The 23,061-nt window shown below is 40.6% G+C and overlaps 1 protein-coding gene across 4 annotated transcripts in view; it reads left to right on the top strand.

Moving 5' to 3' along the window:
- Nucleotides 1-4,099: 4,099 nt before the first annotated feature.
- Nucleotides 4,100-23,061, top strand: part of LOC102791648 (semaphorin-4G-like) — a 28,011-nt gene continuing 9,049 nt past the window's right edge. For all 4 annotated transcript variants that reach the window (XR_436684.3, XR_004843414.2, XR_436685.3 and 1 more), the window contains exons 1-9: nt 4,100-4,204; nt 9,696-10,015; nt 16,551-16,699; nt 19,557-19,619; nt 19,756-19,854; nt 20,064-20,157; nt 20,243-20,356; nt 21,656-21,810; nt 22,732-22,907. Coding sequence is in view for 1 of the 4 variants with exons in the window: in XM_006783852.3 (XP_006783915.2) it covers nt 9,883-10,015; nt 16,551-16,699; nt 19,557-19,619; nt 19,756-19,854; nt 20,064-20,157; nt 20,243-20,356; nt 21,656-21,810; nt 22,732-22,907 (983 nt within the window). In the remaining 3 variants the exon portion in view is untranslated. The remainder of the gene's footprint in view (nt 4,205-9,695; nt 10,016-16,550; nt 16,700-19,556; nt 19,620-19,755; nt 19,855-20,063; nt 20,158-20,242; nt 20,357-21,655; nt 21,811-22,731; nt 22,908-23,061) is intronic.

A 23,061-nucleotide genomic window follows, 5' to 3' on the forward strand; every position in this document is an offset into this window, starting at 1 on the left:
ACAAAGTGGTTACCTATCTAATCAGCCAATCACATGGCAGCAAGTCGATGCATTTAGAAACAGAGCGTCAGAATGGGGAGAAAAAGGACAGAAGGGAAGAATGTGGCATGATTGTTGGTGCCAGAAGGGCAGATCTGAGTATTTCAGAAACTGCTGATCTAATGGGATTTTCCCACACATCTATCTCTAAGATTTTTGGGGAATCGTCCAAATATCCGGTGAACACAGCTGCTCTGGATGAAAATGCCTTGCAGAAGGGAGTCCAACCTGACCACTGCTCAGCCAAACCATTATGAAAGTCTGAAAGATGTAAAGGAAAGCGCAAGAGGGTATGGAGAGCTGATTTGTTTTTACCATGCCAATGATGTTTTCTTTTCTGGGTATTTTCTTACTAAAAGGCAGATGTGTGCCATCGGTACTGACTCATCTTAGGACTGACAAGAGAACAGTGTTCTATATCGTATTAATTATTCTACTGTGGAAGCAGCACAAACAAACATTATTAACAGTAACAACACATTAGGGACATTGGAAATCCCTCTTATATTACACTTCAGTGTGTTAAAAAAAATTACTGAATGTTGCAGTATAATGACTTCATTTCCTTTTAATCACCTTTCTCCAAATGAGAGCCGAGCGTATGGTCCCAACAGAGTGGAGCCAAGGAAAGAACATTATAGTTGGTGTACCAAGTGCTGTGTGTGCTATTTCTTCTTCTTCTGCATGGTGAACAAATAACAGGGCTGACGTACTGCTTATGAGGTAATGTTAAGCATACAGTGCATTTATATAACGTGCTAGTGAGATGCTTATTACATGTTTGTTACCTGATTATTACAGTCCAAAAGGGAGGAGCCATCAGTTCAAATTTAAACGGATGATGCTATTCAGTTTCGCTTTCTAAATTTCTTTATTGCTAAAAGTTGGAAAATCTGTCACAGTACATGTAAAACTGTCACATTACATTAGAAAAGTGCAACTAGTTAATTCCACAAAGAGAAGAAAACTTCAAAGCCACTGCAGCAGCACAGTTCAGCTGATCAAACAGCCTGTCCACAAAGAGAACAGGTCCAGCAGAGCTCAAAGTGCAAATCAACTTTGGTCATTAATTTGAGATGAGTCATTTTTTCCCCACAGTATTGGATTTTAGGTGCCTGGTAAATCCCATTTTAACAGTTATAACTCAATAATGTCTGTGGAAAATATTATTATAAAATATACATCAGTGATGGGCTTATATGGTATAATATACAGCCAGATCATCAGCTTCTTCAAGTAGCATGTGCTAATGACAGATAAAGATACCTGTTGAACGAAAACAAAAAAAAAAATCTGCTCTGTTTGTCTGCAGCTCTCTGGAAGGAAATTCCACACATAGTGAGGCAATTTCCATTCAAAGTCATATTTCTAAACCTTAAATTGGTATTGTAAACACTTAGTTAAACATTTTGAATCTTTGGAGTTAATGGAGCAGAGTGTGCAAAATCCTTGCTGAATTAAAACAAGGAGTTGAGATAAATGGCTGAATTCAGCAGCAACAGTGCCCTCTGAACATGACAAACTCCATCCATTATCGATGCATGCATTCATAATACATTCAAACTTCTGTATAAACAAGTGTATTATGACAGATAGCGTCTGCAGTTTTCTTTCATAATTCAGCTCCAATTGATCACTGCAGTCCAGCAGAATGAGCCCTTTGTGTTTTTATGTGAAGACCTGCAGGGCTCGTGCATTAGATTAAATACAGTCCTATGCATATCAATTCTTGGGATAGCAACAGGGGAGAGTGAAGGAACCGGTTTTCCTCAAAGACGTCTTCATTAAGTGTATAAAAAACATTTGCATTTCAGTTCTCACAAGAAGTGAAATCCTGCTCACCATGAATATTACCACATCTAAAAATGCTATTTTTAACCAGGGGTCTGGACGGGACCAAAAGCTATAGGCATGAGAGAAGAGATGGGGAGTCACAGGAGCAATTGCATCTGCATGCCTGGATGTGGGTAATGTGACTCTTCTAGTAGCACACAAAAAGGAATTTATTAATCGGGACAATTGTAGCAAAGACCTGCAGGAACATCTTTAGTTTCAAACACATGCTGTTCTCTGCAGTAGGCAAATATACATCTTGCGCAGCCACACAACTTTTAAAGGTGGTGAACCCACAACATATACTCAATGCACACTTTATTAGGTACACTTGTTCAACTGCTCATTAATGCAAATAATCATCGAATGCATCTAAACAGCAGTAATCAAATATATTTTGGCATGTATATTTTGCGGGTATAGGAAGAATGAGGAAGAAAAGGTTTGTTTTTTTTTATATCACTTTATATGTGGCGCACTTGATGGGGACAGATGGGCTGATCTGCTGGTATTTTCCCACTCAACCATCTTTAGGGTTTTACAGAGTGGTTAGAAAAAGATAAAATATCCACAGCAGCAGTTATCTGGGTGAAAATGCCTTGTTGATGTCAGATGTCAGAGAAAGGCCATACTGCTTCAAGCTGATGGGAAGGCAAGTGACTGAAACAGCCACTCCTTACAACCAAGGTATGTAAAAGAGGGCTTGGGCTAGAGCAGTAGAAGACCACACAGGGTGCCACTCCTTTGAACATTTTTCCATTGTCCTGATTGGAAAAACAATGCCTGGTCTGATGATTCTCAATTTCTGCTGAAACATTCAGATGGTCAGACTTTGGCACTTATACAGCATGGATCCACCCTGCCTTTTTCTGTTTTTTAAATTTATTTAATTTGATTCTTGAATGAGGTAATCAGCCACGTTAACCTAATCACTTTTCAGTTGAACTAATCAGTGTTTTGCATCTTTCTTCGTAGATTATATGTTAATGTATGCAGAACTGCATTTCTTGTACCTAACCAGGTCAGTCCTCCTCACTAAAAGTTGATGGGATTCAATTAGGGTCAGTATTCCTCCTAGTTCTGCAGTCATTATTAGAGCACAGGTCGGACTATCTGCTGATGTTTCGCTTCTTTAACCCTGAAACATCTCAGGGTGGTGGAGCAGCAGTTGAGATGTCTCCTTTCTACGCCCTGCAGCTGGCTGTGGGATCTAGAGGTGCTGCTCTGGTATAACCTCTGCAACCAACTTTTACCAGGAATGTGAAAAGCTCGATTTAAAGGAAGGATAAGTGATGACCGGGATGACAGTCTTGGTCAGAGAAGGTTCCCAGAGGCGATTTTCTCTGGGAACCTGAGAGCACGGTTGAGATCCACTCCCAAGATCAGCTTTCACCTCCCGTTAACACTAGGGACCGTGTCTACTGTGAGCTGACGTGGGCCTGATCCTCCTTCCTGATGAAATGGCTCTGCCTCTGGGATGTTACTGCACTGTTGCTATTTCCCTCCAGCCTTGTACCTCCAGTATTTCGGCCAGCTTATGCAGAACCTGGATGTGTTGCTGTCTATACCGGCAGCCTCAACAGAAAGGCCTGTTGAGTATCACTTCCCAGGCTGTCCATCTCCCTTGATGCTGGCCAACAGCCTTGATTTTGTATGAGTCCTCTTCCACCTGCATCACCTCAGAGATCACCAGATCTTTTCTCTTCTTCTTGGGGGCTTTGGACCAAAACTTGGGTGTGGGCGTGAAAATACCAAAAATACAAATATCTAACAAAATAACTTAAATTTTATATTAATTTTATTTACTGTGCACATCAATTAACACCAACACTTGTAAAAGTGCCAGATTTTTTTTTTTTTAATCTGCAGGCCACTTATAAAAGTAAACTTGTAAAACTTGTCAGCTCAGCTCTGTGTAATTTTCTCCATGTCCGCTAGGTGTCAGTGTGGAGCCACGGCACAACTTAAAATGAACTCTGTTGCTTTTTGTTGCCCACCTTTTTAACCTCCACTTTACCTCTGCATCGCAACTCCAAGTGGAGGTGTTTGATGGGATAGCAAAGCAGTATAACAGCAGTATAACCGGTGATAAAAAGCCAAAGATATCTCTTGATTCAACGTAAATAAAAAAATTAAAAAATAAGTAAGCGTCGCGGGAGGGCGGGCCACCTGTGACGGCAGCTGAGTGGACGAGCTGCGAGTCTGCGCCTCTGTCAGTGCTGCGTGTCTTTCAGCGGGTGTTTGCGAGAGTGCACAGGCAGGAGTGTAAAGTCCACTTGGATTATCTGAAGCTCGAGGGAACATACATATCCCTTTCTGCGCACGAATACAGGTAAGACAGCCGAAACACTACCCGATCTCTGCAGGGATACGAGATACCTACCAAATATATGATTTCGGCTCCCGTGTTAATACCTTTACATCTCTTTAGTGTCAACGGCGGTGCTGTAGTAAGAGTGTCTACAGCGTGATTCTCTATAAACAAATTACTCCTTTCAGTTATTGTTATACAGATGTCCTACATTATATTTCCTGCATGTTTAAGAATACTTACCTGTCTATTTTTCTTCTTTCTTTTTCTCATTTACATTAAAATAAATAATTTCGGTTCATTTCTGTGTTAAAATTGAGCCTTAATTGAGAGCATACGGTGTTATAACTTAGTGGATAAGTGCGAAATCTGTTTTGCATATGAAAAAAGCTAGCTGAGCAGTTGTGATCAGAGCAGTTTAAACACACCGTGATCGTGTTTAAGGTGCTGGAAGAGGTTGATCGATCTGATAAAGGTGTCCATCTCCTGTCCAGCCATGGTGATCTAATCATCATTAGGCCTGCAGTTAAATCTGTGTGGATCCGGTGGACCCGCTTATCTACCTGTCTATTTAAAAATAAAAAATAAAAATCATGACTTGTGAGGTAAGAGGAAGAAAACTGTTGGAAGACATGTGCAAAGAAAGGTGTTATTGTTATGCAGATAGTGTCCTCGATGGTCATTTCTTGTTTAACTCAAAGGATTGGTTAGCCGTTTTTTGTTTGTTTGTTTGTTTTTTGCTCCTGCATTATTAAAATGTTGATTTTTAGTCATTTCTAACCATGTTTTCTGTAATGCCTTCAGAAGCGGCCTAACTCAATATTTTGCTGTTATTGAGGTTTAGCTCAGTCCAAAGGGACTAACTTGATAAAGCTGTGTGAAAACAGGAAGCCCAGAATGAAGTCCCCACCCTTTATTAATGAAAATTAACAGATTAGCCTCCTGGTTCTTTCTGCATCAAGGATTTTGTGTGTTTTGTACAAAATTATGGTGTTTTTAAGTCTTGTTTTGCCTTTTTACTTGCATGCCTATGCATCCTATTTTCTTTAGGGCGGCTCCTCGTCAAATTTAAGTGCTCAGCGATAGAAAAGGTTGCCGGCAGAAAGATTGTTGAAGCTTTCTGATGCAAATCTGGATATTTTCCCCCTAAATACTAGATTAAAATTAATTGCAAGGCTGCTGCTGAGTTGAAAGATTCTGACAAATAGCACAAACAAGCTGCAGGGTTATCAATGATGGCAAACAAAATCTTAATAATACAAAGCATTGCTTCTGTCAGAATGACTCCAGTGTGTTAAAGGTGGGTTTAAAGGGCTCACTGTACCCCAATTGTACAAAGTGTAAATACTACAGTCCTCTGAACAAATGGAGTTCAGTTCAGCTGGCGTCCTTTTGTCACTCTGTGAAACAAGACTGTTTTAAAGCAGTCTGACTGCCAGTTGAAGCAGAGCTCAGTGGCTTTGACTATAATCTTTTCACCACACGCACACACATCCAGCTCAACAACCGAGAGTTTGGAGTCCTTTGGGACCAGTGTTGTCTATTGATGGAGCTGTCGCCACGGAGCTCCACTATTTTCTTTTCAAGCAGGTTTATGGACGCCTCAGTTGGCTGATAAAATCCATTTCCGTGAATGGATGTCATGGGACAGAAAGCCGGCAGCGAGATCAGGAGGAAGGCAGATTAGGAAGGTCGTGAGCGGTAGAGCCTCTGTGATTTCCCCTGGATTCGGCTCATTTCGTTTTCAGCATTTCATTCTCATTTCATTCTTTCAGCGTTTCCTCAAAGTTTTGATGGTGTGCTCTGTGGCCAATTAACAGCTGAAAGCTCCTGCATTCATGGGGTCTGAGGTACTTGGAGGAAATCAGGAATAATTGATTTTAGATGACAGAGAATTGGGAATGTGACAATTATGGGATTTTTCTCTGCACTGCTGAACTTTCTGACAGTATTTTACCTCCTTGCTGACTGCTTCCTCTCCTCTCTTTCATATTTTCTTTATCGTACTGTCACCTTAGGGTTTCATTTCTGCGTGAACAAACCTCTGCTCCTCTGAAGATTATTAGACCACATCAGGACCGCTGTGGCTGACTGATTGAAAGGATTTGCACCATGACAGCCCATTTGAGTGATTTTGTGTGCATGAGTCAGATGAATGACTTATTACGATCCCCTCGGCGCACCTCCTTCACCACCTTTTGAAAGGAGCTCAGACAAAAGTGGGAGCCAAGTTGACGCACCTTCAGTGTTTGACAGTTCCCACGAGGGCTAGCACATGCTCAGAGGGGACGCAACAGAAATAATCAGCTCTAGCCAAAGTAAAATTGGCATTAAGGGAGCAAGATAGAGCTGTGAAACCCTATAAGAACTTTAAGGTTGGTGGAAGTGTCGTATATCTCAAATGGATTAACTCCAGGAAGTAATAAAACATGGTTTATATTATTTATATAGATTTTCCCATTTATAGTTCTTGTCCACTGGCCATTCACTCAAGTTCAGCAGAAATACTTTAAAATCTGTCACTTTTGAAGATTTAATAGATTTTTTTTTGTCAAAAGAAAGAAGCATAAAGGACTTTGTTTCTTCTTTTTTGTCACGTTGAGGGAGTTTAGGAGTTTTCACGTTTAGGAATCTTTTTTTAATGCAGCCAACTTAAAAAAAAAAAAGCAGTTTTCATCAATCAAATATAATCTAGCAATATTTGTAACAGTTTGTTTTATGTTTGAATGTTATGAACCATTGAATGCTCGTCATTCTGAGTTTTAGTTGTGTAAGTCACATGGTTTTTAGTCATGAGTCTTGAGTTTATCATTGTGCAAGTCTGAGAGGCACTAAAACATCTTGGTTAGGTTAGGGAAAAATATGTTTGGTTTACTATATATAACATGCGCCTACGTGCACTTTTTCATATGATTGCCAGAAATCTCCTATAGCAACAGGGTTCCTTTATGTTTATCACCGATTACAGTGAATGATAACACGTCTGCTGGACTATCAGAGAGCTTCCAGGAGGGCTCCCACTGGATGTTCATATCTATGGAAGTGATTACAGTGCCATTCAATGGAATGACAACAATCAAAATGAGTGGTCTGACAAAGTACTGCATTTAGAATGATTAAAGAAACAAGCGCGAGCAATATATCCCCCACATATGAGTACATCTTCCAGAACATTTTTCATGTTTATTTATTGCTGCACCTTCTACATGCTGGTCAAACTTGTGGCTGCAAAACTTTTTGGCAGCTTTCCCAACACAGATTGTGTTTCAGAAACAATCCTGACTCAGAAGTGCATTAAACAAGTGCCGAGTTGTGTATTATCTGTTTCCCCATTATTTAAAGTGTCTGCGCTTTTGTTAACTTTCTACTGTGTTATTATAGACAATTACTTTTCTTTATTTGTATGTGTGTTATATGACTGTAATGTATGTTGTGTATGGTATATATAAGTTCACTCAGGCCCTATTTAGTAAAAAAAAAAAAAAAAAGAGTATTTTCAGTTATAGTCATTTATATTTGGTGGTATTGCTTTTTTCTGGGAATGCCTCGGCAAGATTATTCTATAGAATCACAGGACTCTTTGCAGGACAAGTTCAATTCTGACACGATGACTGTGCCAAAGGCTGCAAAACAAGCCCAAATCATCATCATCACACCACCACCGTGCTTGACAGCTGGTATGAGGTGTTTATGCTGCTATGCCGTGTTTGGACATTGTTCCAGACGTCTTGTGGTTTGCTCAGATGCAACTTTGCAATCCTAAGTCATGCTGCTATGTTCATTTTAGAAAGAAGAGGCCTTCTTCTGGTAGCCCTTCCCAACAAGTCATACTTGTTCAGTTTGTTTATAATTGGACTGTCTTAACCTTAAAATGCTAAATGAGGCGGGCAGAGTCTGACACGTTGCTCTTGGGGTTTAGGTTTTTTGCCATTTCCCTGAGCATTGTACGTTCTGATCTAGGGGGGGAATTTGCTGAGAAGTCCGCATCCACCTGAATGCTTCAGACCAGCAAACTGCCAAAATTTCTGTTTTTGTGATCACACTTGCTAATGATAAAGTCAAGTGCATTTGATTTGCAGCACCTGGCTGCTACTTGCCCCCTTAATAACTATGAAAGCAGTAATTTTTCACAGGATGGCATAAGGACCTGTGCAAACTTTGTTTTTCACATTACTACATGAAAATGGGGGAGCTGGGGTGGAGGTGGGTTGCAAAGCAGCTTGTAGAGACAGCAGCATCAGCAGCTCTAGAGGGGCTAAAGCAATTGATTGGATGAACTGTCTTTGTACATTAGCCTGTCTGAACTAATGCTAGGCACAATCAGTTCATGAAAGTCTAATTACCTGTGTGTACGTGTACCTACTGTTAGCCTTGCATTTCGTGTACTTTCTCTTTTGTCCGCACCCGCATGCTGCTGTGTTCATCTCTAATGTTATGCAACACCGAAGCCAGCTGTTGTCATGGTGTCAGCCTTGAGGGACTGCTGGTACTTTCTGTGAGAGCACACACACGGTTTCTCGTGCTAATGGCTTCACCTTTCTGCCCGTTTCTTACCGCAGCCTTGTATGTGTGTGTAAATAGATTTGTGTTGAGCATGCCTATGCTCATAATGTAAGGAACAAGCAGGCTCCCTGGAGAGTCACCTGTTTGCAGCACTGGAGGCAGGTTTTGTTTGAAAAGAAAGCGCTAAAGAGTGTGACTGTCTACATTTGGAATCAGGAAAGCAGTTCAAAAGGTTTTATTCGTGCGATTCTTTTTAAATGAGAAGCAGAGAAAGGGTGTAAGTGAAAGAATGGCATTACCATAAAATTGGATAATGCTGGTAATGAGTGTCTGTCAGTGTTTTCTCAGTGCCTGTGCGTGCACTGGCGCTTGGTATAGACACACACATATACACCACCTCCTTCTCCTCTGCTCACCGTCACTCCTTTCCCCCTCTGTAAGAGGGTCTGGCGGAACAACATTGGCATTCATATCACAACACACACACACACATATCTTTGAAATGATCATATTTCACAATCTTTCCACTCATGCATTTGACTCCTGTCAGGTATGTCTGCTGTTTTGAACTGGCTTCACACCTCATCGATCTGGATTGCTTCACGTCGCAAGTGTTTGCTCGTTATATCGGCACGTAGCTCTTGTTTGACAGTCGTTGTTTGGTTAATGATATTTTCAGCCCTATGTTTGTATCCAACAGCTGCTGCTCTCACACACCGCACTCTTTGCAACATGTTAAGCCAGACCGGTCTCGCAGGGCAACATTGATCTGCGAAAGCCTCCAATATTTTACTGAGCAAATCCACTTTGTATCTCTTTCATATCTCTGTCGTCATCCTTGTGAAATCCTTCCACATCAGCTCATCTAATGTGTTTGAACTCTGCTGTTTAACTTTACCGGCTTTTCTTCTTTCTCAACTTCTCTGACTTTTTTAAGGTGTCACATTTTTAATCACAGACTACTAACGCTGTTCGCTTTGTGTGTTTTCTTTCTTTCTCTTTTTTTCAGGTTCCTTCAGCGTGGCGAACAAGAGGCTGCCCGCTTTTGTCCGAGTGCGTCGGTGTGCTGTTTTGTGCGTGCGTATTTGTGTGCAGGGGTGTATGTGAGTCACAGGGTGAATATGCCAGTGTGAATGCCTGTATATACATATACATCCTGAACGGAGAGTGTTTGTCCCGTGAGGTGCTCGGCGGAGATGCAGCGAGGTGTGTCCTCTGTGGTGCAGCTGCTGCTGTTGCTGGGCTGCTTGTGTGCCGTGGCAACCGGCTACCTGTTCAGGACACCCCTGGACCTGGATGTGACTCCACGTGTCACTGTGCTAAACAGCGGTAAGGACAGACACGAACACGTGTTGCACCTTGCTTTAAAATCATCAGTACCGAAGTTTATTCCAACATTCATTAGTGAACTGTTAGAAGCTGTTTTTTTTAAACAAATTCAATAATCATGCAGAGTACAGGTTGGAAAATTGAACTTTTGAACTTTGTAACCTGTGGCGCCTGTTTCAACCAGCTGCTGAGACTTGGACAGCCTTCAGGAGAATTCTGGGATGTCGTAATTGACCAGCCCTGTTCAGGTCTAAATGGGGTTGAGGGCAGGGCTCTGACTTTGCCATTATAACACATGACTTTTCTGTGTTTTAAAGCATTCTGTTGTTGTTGTACTTACAGATTTTGGGTCATCTCCTTGTAGCATCACCTCAGGCCTAAGAAATCGCTTGATTTAGTTTTGAATTCGTTGTCCCATAAATTATAGCAAAGTGTCCAGCTTCTGAAATGGCAAGGGAACCCCAAACTGTGACATAGTGATGAGGTATTGGTTCTGGTGTGCAGTGCATTTCTTTTTTCCTGGTTTATGTGCAACTTTTTTTTTCTCATCATTATCTCAGAAATATTGCGATTGACACATAAACAAGTGAAGATTTCTGCCCTTTTTTTTGTTTTGTTTTTTACCTCTTTCAGAATTGCACATTGTGTTCTTGGTGTAATCTTTGCAAGACGCCCACTCCCAGGGAGAGTAGCAACACTCCTGGAGTTTCTTCATTTATAGACCAGTTTTTAGAAATGAAGAAGTAAGCTTTTAAGAAACTGCTAATCTCTCTAATGCTCCTTTAAGTGTCCTGTAAAAAATGTTAAATTTACCAGTTTTTCTTAATAAATGCTTTGTGTGCCCTTATTAATAGAAAAAGTGTTTTCAACAACCCAGCATAGGCTGGATATATAAAATATCCAGTCTTAATAGTAAAGGTGGGGTTTAAGGGCTTTAACTATCTGGCTGAAAAAAAGTTTGATCAGAATCAAAATACTTTATTAATCCCTAAGGAAGATGTGTTTACAGTTGCTCTAAGACAATAAGAACAGTAACAGACTGAACTAAATTAAATAATACAATATATTACAAAGTTTAAGAAAAGGGGTGTAACTACTGCTCTGTGTATGATAGAGGAGTCATGCAGGCAGGAATGATATAATAATGGAATTATAATATAAATATATATTTTTGTCTCATTGTGAACACACTAACAAGTTGCTACCATATTGTCAGATTCACCCCCAGCTTATCACTTATCTAATTTCCAAAAATGTCTCGAATGCTCATCTCAAGGCTTTGACTAAGAATTCCTAAACCAATGGGTGATATTTATGGAAGCCCGTTTCCGCCACTAAAAAAAAAAAATAGGATCCATAACTCAAAATTTCAAGTTATTTTCTCAAAATTTCGAGTTACTTTCTCGAAATTTCGACATATTATCTCGAAATTTCGATTTATTAACTCATAATTTTGAGAAAAGTAACTCGAAATTTCGAGTTAGCGCTGCCAATCAGTAATCTACGTCAATGACGTCATTTCCTTGTTACCCGGAAGCTGAAGCCCTCAGCTACAAATGCTACAGCTAAGCTACTGGTATTACATCCAGTCGTGAATGCACAGATTGCTGAGTGTTTTCAGCGTGGCTTCACAAATGATGAAATCCCTGTGCTTTTAGCTGAATCACATGGCGTTACTATTAGCAAACGTACTCGCAAAAGCGCCAATTTGTTGGGATCCGTTTTTGAGTGCGCGTTCCTCTGCGCCATATGCTTCCGGGTAACAAGAAAGCGACCTCATTCACGTAGATTTTTGATTGGCAGAGCTAACTCGAAATTTTGAGAAAATAACTCGAAATTTTGAGAAAATAACTCGAAATTTTGAGAAAATAACTCGAAATTTCGAGAAAATAACTCGAAATTTCGAGTTATGGATACTAGTTTTTTTTGTTTTTATTTAGTGGCGGAAACAGGCTTCCATAGATATTGCCTTGGCACAGGGGTTCACTTTTGTTATTCATCCTGAACTGATCACCTGTTGTAAAGATGTGAAAATGTACCACTGACTGAGATGTAAATCAGACCACATTTTAATGACTAATCGCTGCAGAAATCCTTGGATTTCCAAGCACTGCACAAACGTTTGAACTGTAGATAAATAGCTGAAGATGACTCATAAGTCCGTATTTATTTCGCTCTTTACATGCAGTCATCAGTCATCTTTTTATTAGAAAGCTGCTGATTGTTTTCTAAAAGTAGACTTTTACAAAAAACTCCTCACTTGTCCCTTTTTCTTTCTCTGCCCCTTTCTCCATCTAGTTTTCTTTCTTCTCTTTTATAGCATTTTATCCCTCATTATCTCCCGAAGCAATGCTTTTCTGTTTCTCTCCACTCGCTCCTCTATACCTCAATGTGTGCACAGAGTTTAATATACCCTCGCTTTCCTCTAACACCTGCTTCTTCTGTTAACCATGAGGATTTATTTTATCCGGCTGTGATTATTATTTACTTACCTCATGAGTGATGGCATGTAGCCTGAGGTGCTGCAGAGACAGAAGCAGATGAGTGTACGGTGTACGTTGGGCTCCCTGCGGAGCATCCAGAGCGCCCGACACTGCCGTAGGTAGTTGAGAAGCACCGTAACCATGACAACTGTTGTGGTATTGCACAAGTCGACGGTATAGAGCATTTTTTCCTTTAGTTCATGTATGGCAAAGCGTGCAGTGCCGTCTGATCCCGGACTTTATTTGTCGACGCACAGATGTGTGCAAGAAATTTTCTCACGTTTCCACTTTGAATGGCACCCACATTTCCTTCTTCTGCTAGAAATACTTGTAGAGCAGTATCACTCTTCTTCTTGGCCCTTTTTCTAAACAGTTGTACTTCACAAAGCACATCACCTGCTTACACTCATCCCATGCCCATCTTTTTACGATTCTTGATACGTATATATCTCACTTTCATCATCAGTTTAATCATCGGTTTGAGCTCACTCAAGCCCACAGGTCCTCCCACACAGCTCACCCCCTCACACTTCTATCCTCTCCCCCACCTCTCCTCCTTGCTCTGCCTTTACACTTAAGCTCTTTTGCCCAATTTTTCTTCATTAGTTTGTACTTTTTCTAGTTCACTGCCCTCTTTTTCCATTTCTTTATATTGCCTCCACCTCTTTTTTTTTTTTTTTTTTTCTTCCGCGTCCCTCCTACTGATGGGAAGCCTTCGATATGCAAACTTACCTCTAATCCTTTTAATCTCTGTGTTCCCTGGCAACCTAAAGTCAAAGCTACAGAAACAAGAGGGGCAAGAGAAGTTACACATACATCTACAGTGACTCCCAGTCTCTCATGCTTGGGCTTAAACGTTCCCTTTTTTCTCTTAAGCAAGGTTAAATCATTCAGGTGTGTTTAAAGATAATTAATTTGATGTCTTTCGGCACTCAGACAGTTTGGAGCAGCTGAAAGATTAAAAGTTGGCACCACAGTGAAGGGCCATGGTGCAAAAAACACTAATAAATTGGCAGTACATGTAAATACACTTTTATTACACCCACTGAGTTAACCTGTTGGGTATTTCGGGAATTTGCCTCCTCTTAGACGCTCATATTTAGGAATCTTGCACACATTTTATTTGCCTTCTCTCAGCCATAAACGCGCCTGAGACTTGAGTTTGAGTTTGTATGCAATTCGGTCGCCACGTCACAGTCCAGCGCCTTGATGTTCATAGAGTATGCTGGCGTCCCTGAACACAACGTGCTGTACAATCAGCTGAGATCCCTCCAAGTGTTTGCTGAGTGAATAACAGTATCTGAGCTCACATCTTTTCTTTCCCTGTAGACTAACTCAAATGTGCCTTTTCTCACCTGATCCTGTAAGCCGAGGCTAACCTGTGACTCGGGATGTTATTTCGTTGTGATAAATCCCAGATAAACCCTCCCTCTGCTGCTCTGTTTCCAGTTACCTGGCACGCCTGTCGCACAAGCTTACACACAAAGTTCATTGTGTGCCCTAATGCCTGGATTACACTCTTGAAACGTAGGCACTGTCTCTGCAATAACTCATTGTATTTACTCACAATGAGGTACTCATATCACATAGGAAAGGTTGTTACTCTGAAAAGACCGTACAGATGATAACCTTTCTCCTCCTGCTGAGAATAGGAGAGAAAAGCAGGCGCCTGATCACCTAGGAGCAGCTTGGGATGCCATCTGACTTTTGCTGCTGCTGAAGTGAGCAGAGTGGATTGTGTTTCGCAGCAGCTGATAGGAATCTTAATGACGGCTTACTTTGAGCTAACCATGCAATCTTCAGGGGATAGTGAATTGGCTGAGGATCCAGGAAGTCTGGCAATTTAAAATTTGTCTCTCGTAGTCAATAGCGGTCATAAAAAGCGGCTCACTTTTACTTAATTATTGTGCTGATTGTAAAACCTGCACAGGCACGTCAGATATCTTAATTAGATGTTAAATAAAAAAGGTGCATCACAATGGCAGTCATGTACTTGGGCTCTTTGTGTCCAAGAAGTGTAGGCATGTGCAAGGGTACTCCCAGTGGTGTTAGATTACTGATCAACTGCACCGTGCAGAAGCGTGAGCAAAACGTCTCCTCGTCCAGATCTAACTAACTGGCGAACTGTTCCTTTAAATACTTCAAAAAGTGAGGTCCCATTTATAAACAAACAAACAAATAAATTAAAAGAATACCTCAAGTATTTCATGAACAAGTCTGTGTGGTAGTTTATGAAAATTGTGACCATGTGTAATCATAATTTGTCTAACATTCATGCTTTAAAATTGATCAGAAAACATCAACGACTGAAAAATAGACAAGAAAAATCTGTTTTGCTTTAGGAAAGACTAATTTTCAACTTCATGCTTTTAATGACACCAAAATAAAATCTGGGACAACTGTGCCGCTCAGGGCTTAACCTGAGGATGGAAAGTGTTTAACAAATGATTTGAGTATAACGCGGTGACTATCACAGCTCATCCATTTGTGTGTATGAAAGTCACAACCGTCACCTTAAACCCTTTTATACCTCAGAGTAAAGATACAATTTAGTATTCAACGAGTGCAAGAAAACCTGTGAATTCTTACATTGATAATACTGCAACCACCAGATTTTTGGGGCTATTTGTTTTAGCAGACCTGGTGATAGGATTGTATAGTCTGTTGATCCATTGGTTTGCCGCAAGACTTATGAAGTATTCATGGTATTAAAGTGAAAGTATTTGATGTATTTTCTTAAAATTTGTTTTCTGTTTACGGCTATTTTAAGTATCATTCTCTTTGTGTGTGCTCTAGTGGTTTTTCTTAGTCACAGCTTGGCATAAAACTTCCCGAATAGATAAAGAGCTAGCGATCACTAGCTCTAAGATATATACCACAAAACGAATTTCTTTGTTTTGTGTTTTGTGGTATATATTTCTCATTAGATCACTAGATCACTAGATCAATCGCATATTGTCTCTGCTTAAACATTCACCATACCTGCTACACAACCAAAGCCTGATGCATGTCTTGTTGGTTGTATATACCAATATACTGTCAGTTTAAATCTATATACGGTATCTATAGCAACAAGTTATCCATCCTTCAATTATTCCATAATTTATTCCAACATCTTTGCAGTCTGGACTATGCTGTACATGTTGGTACTGTCTGTGAAGAAGGCAAAGAAGAACATGTAGCCCAATTCCTTGTATTTGTGCACATTCCTGGCTAATAAAGCCGATTCTGATTGCAAAGAAGTTTTTTTTCAGCCACGACACCAGCAGATTGAAATTTAACAGTTTTCTCTACCTCACTTTAAAAAAAAAAAATCAACGTTTTTCAAAGAACTCTCTCAAAAATCAAAGAACAAGGTCTTCTTACCACTTTGCCCCAGTGTTTGAAAAATCCCACAGCAAAGAAATCCATCAAAGAAGATGAAATTCTGTTTCACCTTTTACCTCAGACAGTCAGGTTTGATTGAAAACGCTATCACTCTACAGCTTTTAATATGTCCCGCTGTGATGGCCGCGACTTTCTAAAGGCTTTCAGGGACAGTGTGGCTTCATTCATTATTTTTGCTTCAATTTATCACCTAAACATCCAAATGGCACTCAAAATTGCTTGATTTTTGACATACAAATTACAGTAATTGGTTCTGAAAATACTTCAGGAGACAATTTTGCCCATTGCTGGGAATTTCAGGAGATGTAACTGTGCACAGAAGATGCCACTTTCTCTGAAAAGTGTACCTACAGTTGTTCCCATAGAGACGGATGGTGTTCATGCTGAGATGTACCCAGGTGGTAATACATAGGCATACATACACAGTTATGGTTGATATCACCCAGAAAAAAAGGTGGTTAAACCTACCAGTCCTCCAATGGATGGCAAATTATTCTTTGTGCCAAACTGCTGTTCATATAATAAAGAGTATGTTTGACAAATTAATGTCTCTAAAGAGTTTTTAAGGTCATTAGGAGCCGTTATACATTTAGAAAAAAAAAAGTAGTGTTAAGGAGTTATGGAAGGCCACAATCATTAACGTCCTCTCTCCTCTACTCTCCTAGGTCTCCGAGGCTGTAGGCATTTCCAGTCGTCTGCAGTCAACTACAGCACCATGTTGCTGGAGGCTGACAGTGAGCGTCTGTATGTCGGGGCCCGTGGGGCCGTATTCGCTCTCAATGCCTCTGACATCTCAGCCAGCTCTGCTCTCACTGTGAGTTTGTTTGTTTGTTTTCCATCTTGCTGCATGTTGTGTGCCTCAGCTGCCACATCCTTACCTCTGCCACAGCCTCATTTGCATTCAACATCGCAGGAACCTTTTGAGGCAACAATATTTCAGTCTGAGGCAAAAACATTCCTCTGTCACTAGTTTTGGTTCTGTATGTGTGTGTTTGTGTGTGTGTGTGTGTGTAGTTGTATTATTTTTAACACAATAACTCACAGGACTATCTTGCTGCATAAATGAATACATTAAAGAGAAAACGGTGAAGAATCAGCTGCTGGATCGTCTCACTTTAAATAGATCCAGAATTTATGGCGATACCACTGGTGTATGTTGACACAGAAATAGTTTCCTAATTCATGCAGTAATTAGCATAACCTATAGATCATTTCTGTGCTGCTTTTTACACTCGCAGACTTTAAAACTGTTCCAAATGCAAAATTGTGAATATTCATCTTTCGTTAGACATAAATTGCTATTACAGCCCGAACAAATGGTCTTTTTTGGACAAAGAAGCAAATTTAGATGCTAATTAATATCATAGGCTAATATAACTGTAGGGTTGGTGACTGTAAGAAGACATTTTCCTTTTATTATCAGCATCAAATTTGTAATTTCCGTGCTGCTAACCCCATTTTTTGCACCATTAACGACTGAAGTTAATTCATCTGTGAAAAAATATATCTACAGCTTTGTTAAATGGCTATACAGAATTTTACATGCTCAGCTATGGAGCACCCCGTTGCTTTGCTGCTTTCACAAAATAATGCAATTTTGTTCATATGTTAAGCAGTCTTGAAATATTTAAAAGCAGTAGGAAGCACATACGCTTTCACACAGGTACGGCGGCTGTTGTTCATAAAGAAGGCATCAAATTTTCATCATAGTCTCTTTTGTATTTCTGACAGGGAAGCTGCAGCGAGCGTATCTCCTGCCCTCTGTGAAATATCGAACATAACTCCGAGACCTGTATTCAATAAAATATTCTTAGCATTACCCCACCAGGACCACTAGAGTTAAAATCAGCACTCTTAAATATTGCCTTCAGTTTGTGTCGACTTTCAGCACTGTGTGCTCTAGAATAAAGTAATTAGTGTTGACTGTCCTCAGTAAGAACTGAAAACCCTGCTCCATATGTCATGTTACTTTTGCGCATCTAAAAAGGAGTTTACTGTTAATCATTTCATTAAATGTAAAACCTCATTCATCACTGCTGGACATTTGCAGGGTTGGTTAGCAGAGCACAAATATGCAAATATGCACAGGCAGTAGTAATTGCCCGTGGCTAGACACTACTTGGACTTCCTTAATAGTAACTCATCTACATTACAAATGGAATTGCTTTTCCACACAAAGAGGTGACTGACTGGTACGCTATGGGAAAAAAATTGAAAAAAGTCAAAATATCAAGGCAACATGTTTTAATAGATTTTTCAGCACTGGTGTTGACTTTACTTTGAAAGTGTTCAGGAAACTTGACTCGTCCTCTTCAGCTACTTGTTACTAATACTCCTGTGAGGTCAACAGTAAAATTCAAGCTTCAGCACCGCGTGTTATACCTTCACAAAACACATAAATTCTTGTTGAGTAAACAGACTCAACATGAAACCTTTTCCGTGTAATTTTCAACTCCTATTTGGACCATATTTATCTAGCAGGGGTTGCGACACCCTGCATAAACCTGTCTTTGTGTTTCCTCCCAGTTGTGAAAGGTGGGAATTTTGCTTCTGAGGTGAATGTGCTAACCCCTACACCAGTGCAAAACATAATGTTTCAGCTGACTTTCAGCAGTGTCCTCTTCAGTTTATTTATTCATTTCTTACATAATTATATAAAATTATAGCAACATAAATGTCTTTGGAAGGTTCATTTATTTTGACAGTGTAAGAGTTAGCATGCTTGTTAACATGTGAAGGGTTCCCTCTTTGCAGCTAGGAAGAAACACAAACCAAGCCTTGTGTGTGGGAGTCATAAAATAGTGTCTCTCACTGCAGGTTGGGAAGGGTGTCTGCTGTAAAAAATGAGCCAATCCCTAAAATTTATTGTTAACTTCAGATATATAGTGTAATTAGCTGAACAAGAAAATCCATATTTTACAGTGTACAGGGTACTAAATACCCTGGCTTAAATGACTCACCTTTACTGCTGTTTTATAAACCTTGTTTGAGGTGCAGTTATTGTCTGTGATCTATGCTATTGTGTGTTGTTTTTGATGTATAAAATTGATGAATGTTGTGGGCTTTATGCGGCCCTGGTGAAATATTCCACTATCACCTCAGATGGAATTTTGCCAATGGTGTGAAACCACAAGTGGAAAGTTCCTACTGGTGGAACACCAGTAAAAAAGACTCCTCAATGAGGGCTTGTATGTTATTTAAAAATTCTTTTCTTCAAGTTAAACACAACCATGTTATGAGAAAAAAGGCACTTGAAAGTTTATTGAAGCAAAAGTGTGCTTTGGAGTTCTTTGATGTTTTAGCTGCCATGCTACTTTGTTTTCTAGCTTGTGACAACCTGGCATTAAACTGGTTTGCTAATTATCCTAATACAGCAAAAGTTTGTGCTGTAAGGAGTGGCTGCAGTCATGTGCGTGCCACTCCTCTGTCTTGCTGTAAGAATTTACTTTCATTGTTAAAAAACAAACAAACTCGCAGCTGTCTAAGTACACAACAAATTCAGATGATGATAACATTCTTAATGCATGCACTGACGAAGCAAAAGTAACGTTATCAGAGTTTATCTGCTGTCACGTCTGTGGCACAGTCCAAAGGGGTTTATGTGGGTTTGTGATATAAAGCCATCCGTTTTTGGGAATCTCTGTCTTACTGTATGTTATCTGGTGTTATAGATTGACTGGGAGGCCTCCCCGGAGCAAAAACATCAGTGCCGGCTCAAGGGAAAAGACAATAAGGTAGGCATTTACAGCACTCGTTCTTCCACCCTCAGCCCTTTATTGTTTTTTTTTTTGTTTTTTTTGGGGTCTATTTTATGTGTTGATATTAGCTCGCTCTTTGCAATATGTTTTTTTTTCCATCTTCTTCTTTCAGACCGAGTGTTTTAATCACATCCGCCTTCTCCAGAGGTTCAACTCAACTCATCTCTACATGTGTGGTACTAATGCCTACAGACCCCTCTGTGCATACATAGTATGTACATATATGCATTTTTTTTTTTACAGCAGTGAAAATACAGCATATTTAGAAATTGCATTTTTTGCTTTATAGCCGTGACCTTTACTAAAAAAGAAAGCGTGTGCTGTCTGTTATTTTCCAGTGTTTTGTTTGTAAGTTTTCTGTGATTAAAAGATACCTTTTGTGCATGGAGTTTCCATATTCAAATCTTTGCTCCTGTACAGGACGTGGAGAGATTTGTGATTTCATCTCAGCCTGAAGAAGGCAGAGACAAATGCCCCTACGGCCCCACAACAGGCTACACTGCCCTCATTATAGGTAAGGCAGTTAAAATAAACCAGTCTCTTCTTGAGTTCCAATAAACAGCTGTATAAGCTGGTAAACTGTTTTTTTTTTCTTCCAGACCAGCAGATATACACAGCTTCCCAGTATGAGTTTAGGAGCTTTCCAGATATCCGCCGAAACTCTCCGTCTCCCACGCTGAAGACAGAAGATGCTCCCACACGCTGGCTGAATGGTGAGTTCATTGCACGATAAAAGCTCCTTTAGCGCGTTTGGGTGGCAGGATGGTGCAAGTGGACAGGGGTCTGAGCAAACAGCCAGCTAACGTCATGTTAAACCTCCACATGACCTTCTCTGCTGGAATATCCTTAGTGACTCACATACTCCTTCGGCTTCAGTGGATTGGTTATGTAATGGTTAACGTTACGACTGCTACTGATTGAGGTTTGTAGTCCAAGTTTGTAAATCGAACACTTTGGTTCGGGCTCAAATATCTCAGCAATCATCATGAAGTTAGCCTTCATGTCCCTGTCAGGATTAATCATTATGATAATTTATTAAAATTCTTATTAAAATACTTTGTGACAGATGCTCAACATCGCAGTGGTCTTGGACAAGATACCGTACTCCAGTTTATTCCTGATTTGTCTATCAGATTATGCATGTATGATAGTTAAAGTAGAAAAGCACTATATAAGTACTAGTTGGCATTGTGTGCCTGTTAGCATTTAACTTGGCACTAGATTAGTCGCACAAAGTAATTAGCAAGACTTTAAGGTTTTAAGCTGATCTCACACATGCACTGCAGCCCGGAACTTTTCTAGATATTTCCTTGCACAGAGCTGCCTGCTTCAATACAAATGCCACACTCAATTAATCTGACATTAAAAGGTATTTTAACCTGCCAGCTTCCTAGTAGAAAGTCCATGTGCTGTTCACTTGCTGTGAGTTGTGCCCATGTGAGAAGGTAGGGCAGGTATGTTGTGTGGGTGTTGTGTGTCCCGCCCCCTGCATGCCCTACCTAACTAGTTTTCAGTAGTGATAACAGAGTTCATACAGTCTCCTTGTTGTGTGCTGCATATCTATGAGAACAATGTTGGTTCACTATCCTGACTTGATTATTCTGACATTGTTTGGAGTTCATAGGTGAAAACTGCCAGGACCAAGATAATCCCAGATGCAGGTCAGAGATCAGGACAGGATTACAGCTGTTACATAGTGTCTTATCAATCAGGGCAGATGTAAGGCAGTGTCTTATGGTGCTTATTCCTTTCAATAATCAATGGGAATCAATGGGTAGTTATTACCTGGTTGGACACACAGGGGAAGTGGGGAGCCGAAGCCAAGGGATCCATAGCAACAGGTTGCTTAGGGTGGCCTCCAGAAGAAGTAATCACCAAGAGACTAGAGTAGCAGAGCCTACAACATGGCGTCGTGGTGGAGTTGAGAACAGAGTTGTGTTCAATGTTGTGTAATGTTCAAAAGACTTTTGTCACATTTACAATAAGTGCATCTCCTTTTCCCCCCGTTGCAGAGGCAGACTTTGTGGGTTCAGTTCTCGTGAGGGAGAGTGTGGGCAGCAGTATTGGCGATGACGACAAGATCTATTTCTTCTTCACTGAAATAAGCCAGCAACAGACACCAACCTACAGCCACAGCCGGGTGGCACGAGTTGCTCGGGTTTGTAAGGTGAGTGCAGATTGAAAGAGATGCGTGAGATATTTTTCATGTGGGAGTGAAAGATTGCGTCAGGCTAACTTGAGTGAAGGTTAGCTTATGATAGAAGAGAGGGCTGTAATAGATGAGGGGCTGGATAAAGAATAAATTTGGAACAAGGCCTCAGTGTAATTAGAAGAGCAGACTGTGTAGCTGATGAATTGGTTATAGAGGCAGTGTAACTCGGAGTGAGACGGGTGGATGGCTACAGGTAAGACATAGACTATTTAGCATCGTCTGCTGCCTGTATCAATAAAGTTTTAGATTTCCTGCTGCCTGGTAAAGTATCAAGAATGACATGAGCCAGCTGTACTGTTCTAACCTTGTTTTCTCCTTTGGCGCCTTAAAATTGAGTCAGCTCGCAAGTTCTCTCCTTGAAAGCAGGGCAAAGTATTCATCCTAATAGCAGTGCCTTGTGGCTACATGCGTGACACTAGCAATTTGCCTCAGGCTGAATACATTTTAAGGTTAAAATCAAAAAGCCAAATGGTGCCATTATTTGGATTTTCCAAAAGACCCGCAGCCTCGAGTGAAGCTTTTTTTATATAGTGAATGGGTGTTGAGATGTCTCTGTGTATGTGTGGCTGTCACATCCAATTAGAAGCTCACTCCACTGTGAGTGCTTTCAACCTGCTGAGGATAAACACACACGCATACACACAAATCTGTAAATTACAGTCTTACCTATGGGAAGCTACAACCTTATTGAATATATCGTTATTGCTTTCCCTTGCCATCTGTTGTGCTCATCAGGAGCTTCATATCCTTTCGTGTGCCACCTTGAGTGGTGTTCAGTCTATTTTTCTTTTATCTCACATCAACACCCCCCCCCACCCCGTTCTCCCTCCTCCACCCTCTTGTTTTTCTCCTTCCTCCTCACCTGTCATCCTACAGGAAGACCGCGGAGGCCATTTAACTCTCCAGAAACGGTGGACGTCCTTCCTCAAGACTCGGTTGACTTGTTCTCTTCCCGAGTATGATTTCCACTTCAACATGCTGCGCAGCGTTTTCGCTTTGCCTGGCCAAACGCCGCAGGACATGCTTTTCTACGGCATCTTTGGCCCTGAGTGGTGAGTGTGAATTTGGATGTTGCCAAGATCGCTGATCGACAGGGTCTTTGAGGATGCAAATGCAAATGAGTGAGATGGAGATGAAAGGCAGCAATCGATGCGCTGAGACAATCAAAGACGACGTGAAGGGACAGGATGAAAGACAGAAGGAATT

The sequence above is a fragment of the Neolamprologus brichardi genome, chromosome 13, assembly GCF_056152115.1.
Source record: "Neolamprologus brichardi isolate AB-2024 chromosome 13, ASM5615211v1, whole genome shotgun sequence".
Classification (NCBI taxonomy): domain Eukaryota; kingdom Metazoa; phylum Chordata; class Actinopteri; order Cichliformes; family Cichlidae; genus Neolamprologus; species Neolamprologus brichardi.